This window comes from Mobula birostris, chromosome 3 (genome assembly GCF_030028105.1).
Source record: "Mobula birostris isolate sMobBir1 chromosome 3, sMobBir1.hap1, whole genome shotgun sequence".
In the NCBI taxonomy this organism is placed as follows: Eukaryota; Metazoa; Chordata; class Chondrichthyes; order Myliobatiformes; family Myliobatidae; genus Mobula; species Mobula birostris.
In genome coordinates, this window is record NC_092372.1 from 219,170,785 (window position 1) to 219,174,662 (window position 3,878).

Below are 3,878 nucleotides of genomic sequence, written 5' to 3' on the forward strand. Positions count from 1 at the left end.
GTGCCTGGAACTTGCTGGCCCAGAGGTGGTGTAACCAAATTAGATAGATAGCATTTAAGAAGCACTCAGAGGGGCATATGAGTGGTCAAGGAATGGACCGATAGAGACCAGATGGCATTAGTTTGATGGACACGGACATCGTGGACAAGAGGGTCTGTTCCTGTGTGTAGTGTTCTCTGTTCCATGTTCATTCCCAACTATTGCAGCAGCTCCTGAGTTAATAATTGACTTGAGAAGTAACGCAGTCATCTGACACTAACAATTCCTCCCACACCACCATGGATTTGAGAACAGTAGTGTGGGGAGTCAGATTCTTCCAAACCATGTCTTACGTGCTGTTTATTCTTTTGAGCCTGGTAATCATTCTCGTCGCCCTCCTTTACCTCCTGGGCGCTTTGAGAAGGAGGGGACCGAACGAGCCGCCTCTGGATACCGGCTACCTGCCATGGTTCGGCCACGTCCTGTCCTTCCAAAGGAACACAGAGCAGTTCCTGCAGGAGATGCAGAAAAAGTATGGGGATATCTTCACAGTCCAGCTAGCCGGCTGTTATATTACATTCCTGATGGACCCGATATCCTACGGAGCCGTGATGAAGGTGTCGAGATCGAAATTAGACTTTAAAAAGTTTGCATTTGAGTTGGCTGAAAGGGTATTCGGTTTTCACGCCAAACAACCTGACCATAAGCTGCTGGAGGGAATAAGTAACAAACAGCTCATGGGGGACGGTTTGGTTGTTCTGACCCAAGCCATGATGATAAATCTACAGAAAGTGATGCTTCACAGGACTGCGGACTTTACCAGAGAATGGAAGCAAGATGGACTGTTTAATTACTGCTACAATATAGTATTCAGGGCGGGCTACCTCTCTCTGTTCGGTAACGAACCAACCAAGGGAGATCAGGACCGTGCTAATAAACTGGACCGAGAAAACTCGGAACAACTCTACTATGAGTTCAGGAAATACGACCGACTGTTTCCCAGGCTCGCTTACGCTGTACTCCCGCCCAAGGAGAAGCTGGAAGTCGAGAGGCTTAAGAGGCTGTTCTGGAGCTTACTCTCTGTGCAGAAAATGAGAAACCGGGAACAGACCAGCGGCTGGGTGACGGAGCTCCAGCGCCAGATGGATGAAGAAGGAGTTCACTTGGATATGCAGAGCCGCTACATGTTCCTGCTGCTCTGGGCGTCTCAGGGAAACACCGGTCCCTCGGCTTTCTGGGTCCTCTTAAGCCTTTACCGCAGTCCCAAAGCCTTGAACGCAGTGCGAGCCGAAGTGGACGAGCTGCTGGCGCAGACCGGCCAGCAAGCGACGACGGACGGGCCACTGGTCAACCTGACCCGGGATATGCTGCAGAAGACTCCGGTGCTGGACAGTGCCGTGGAGGAGAGCCTGCGTATGTACGCCGCTCCACTACTGTCCAGGACCGTGATGGAGGACTTTGAGCTGTCTATGGCTGACGGCTGGCGTTACTTGCTGCGGAAAGGGGACCGGGTGGCTGTTTTCCCTCACCTTTCGATACATATGGACCAGGAACTGCATCCGCGGCTGCACTCCTTCCAGTTCGACCGGTTCCTCAATGCGGACGGGACAAAGAAGATGGACTTCTACAAGAGGGGCCAGAAGCTGAAGTATTACAACATGCCGTGGGGGGCTGGCATCAGTATGTGTCCCGGTCGCTTCTTCGCCACCAACGAACTAAAGCAGTTTGTTTTCCTCATGCTCTGCTACTTCGACTTCGAGCTGGTGAACCCCGAGGAGGATATACCGCCCATTGATCGCTGGGGCTTTGGCATAATGCAGCCTACTTACGATGTCCAGTTCAGATACCGCTTCAGGTGTTAGCAGCTTGTTACTTTTTTTTCCCTAAACGCATACACCAGTTCTATTTACCCAGGTTAACACGTAAAACTCAAAACCACTTATCACTGATAGTTTAAAAATGATTGATAAACTTCTGAATATGTGGGGAATCAATGGGTAGTGAAATAAGAGATATATACATATTGATAGAAGTGTATAAAATGATAAGAGGCATAGATTGAATGGACAGCTAGAGACTTTTTCAAGGGTGGAAATGGCTAATACAAGGGGGCCTAATTTTAAGGTGATTGGAGGAAAGTATAGAGTAGAAGTAGATTTTATACAGGATGTGTGAAACACCTTGCCAGAGATGGTGATAGAGATAGATATATTAGAGACATTTAAGAGACTCTCAGATAGACACATGATGAAAGAAAAATAGAGGGTTATGTGGGAGGGAAGGATTAGCTTGATCTTACAGTAGGGTAAATGGTTGGTATAACATCATGGGCCGAAGGGAATATGGATTGCCGTGTAATTTGTGTTTGACCTCATTGTTGCAGTAGGGAAGGTCGAGGTCCGACAGGTTGGTGATAGAATGGGCAGGGGAATTGCAATGACATGCACCCAGAGTACAGGTTCTGTGCAAAATAGTTGCTTTGTCAGTACTTTGACTCACCAGTGTTGAGAAGGCCAGATCTGGAGCACCAAGTGCAGAAGATGAGTTTGGAGCAGGTGCAGATGAATCTCTGGCTCATTCAGATGGTCCATTTAGGTCCTCAGGTGGTGGTGATTGAGGAGCTGGAGAGATACCACATATGGTTACAGGGGAAAGTTGCTGGAGACTGGGAAGAGTAGCTGAATGGATGAGACCAGACAAAGAAATCATAGAGAGTCATCCCTGTAGAAAGCAAAAAAGTGTTGCGGTGAGGAAAATGTGATTGGTAATGAGAAGCCTGATTAACTCATAATTGTACTTGACCAGCAAAAGTAAATGATTAAAATAAACTGTTAATATTTTTTTTATATTCTAGTCTCAATAGTCCACTTTTTCAAATTCTTTTAATGACTTTGCATGAGAATTCTAGAATAACAAGGGTTGCCACATATTGTATCCAAATTCCTTAAACACAAGCAGAACATTCCTCACACACTTTTGAGGTCACTGCTACAAGAAATGGTGTTCTCATTCTAAGACTGCCTTAAAACCTTAAAAGTTCAAAGAAACAGTTTCATTTATAGAAGAATCTTGTATCAACTTCAGGTTTCTAGTATCTGCAGTTGTTTTCAGTTTTAAGAGCATGACTTCACACTGCTGGATTTGGTAAGAAGAGACCAAAGTTAAATGAGAGCAGAAATTATAGTCACACAAAATGGAAAGGTCCTTTGGCCCACCAATTCCATGCTCACAGGAAGTATCAATCCATACAAATCGCATTTACCAGTCCTTGGACTGTACCTTCTGCTGTCTGACAATTCAAGTGCTCATCTAGATGTGTCTTTAACTGTTGTGAGAGTCTTTGTCTCCACCATGCATTCAGATATTGTGATTTAGGTTTGCAGACACAAGCAATTTCATATCTCAGAATCTGGAGCAACACACAAAAAGTTGGTGGAACTCAGCAGATCAAGCGACATCTATGGAGGGAACTGGGCAGATGACAGCACAGGTCAAGACATTTCATCTGGATAAGGTGGATGGAAGGAGTGGAATAAAAGCTCACATGGATTCGGAATTTGTTTGCCCACAGAAGACAGAGGGTGGTTATAGATGGAACATATTCTACTTGGAGGTCAGTGATCAATGGTGTTCCACAGGGATCTGTTCTGGGCCCCTGCTCTTTATGATTTTTATAAATGACTTGGATAAGGAAGTGGAAGTTTGCAGATTGCATAAAAGTTGGTGGTGGTGTGGATAGTGTAGAAAAAAGGGATGCAGATGCAGAATAGAGTAGAGCTGGACTGAGAAATGGCAGATGGAGTTCAATCTGGAGAAGTATGAAGTCATTCTCTTTGGAAGGTCAAACCTGAAGGCAGTACAAAGTAAAGGGCAGGATTCTTTGCAGTGTAGTGAAACAT

At 45.6% G+C, this 3,878-nt stretch overlaps 1 protein-coding gene across 1 annotated transcript; it reads left to right on the plus strand.

The window, feature by feature from the left end:
• Positions 1-323: 323 nt before the first annotated feature.
• Positions 324-2,790, plus strand: LOC140194796 (5-beta-cholestane-3-alpha,7-alpha-diol 12-alpha-hydroxylase-like). Its single transcript, XM_072252079.1, has one exon. It carries the CDS (start codon positions 324-326, stop codon positions 1,839-1,841), a length of 1,518 nt encoding a protein of 505 aa, XP_072108180.1. The 3' UTR covers positions 1,842-2,790.
• Positions 2,791-3,878: the final 1,088 nt, after the last annotated feature.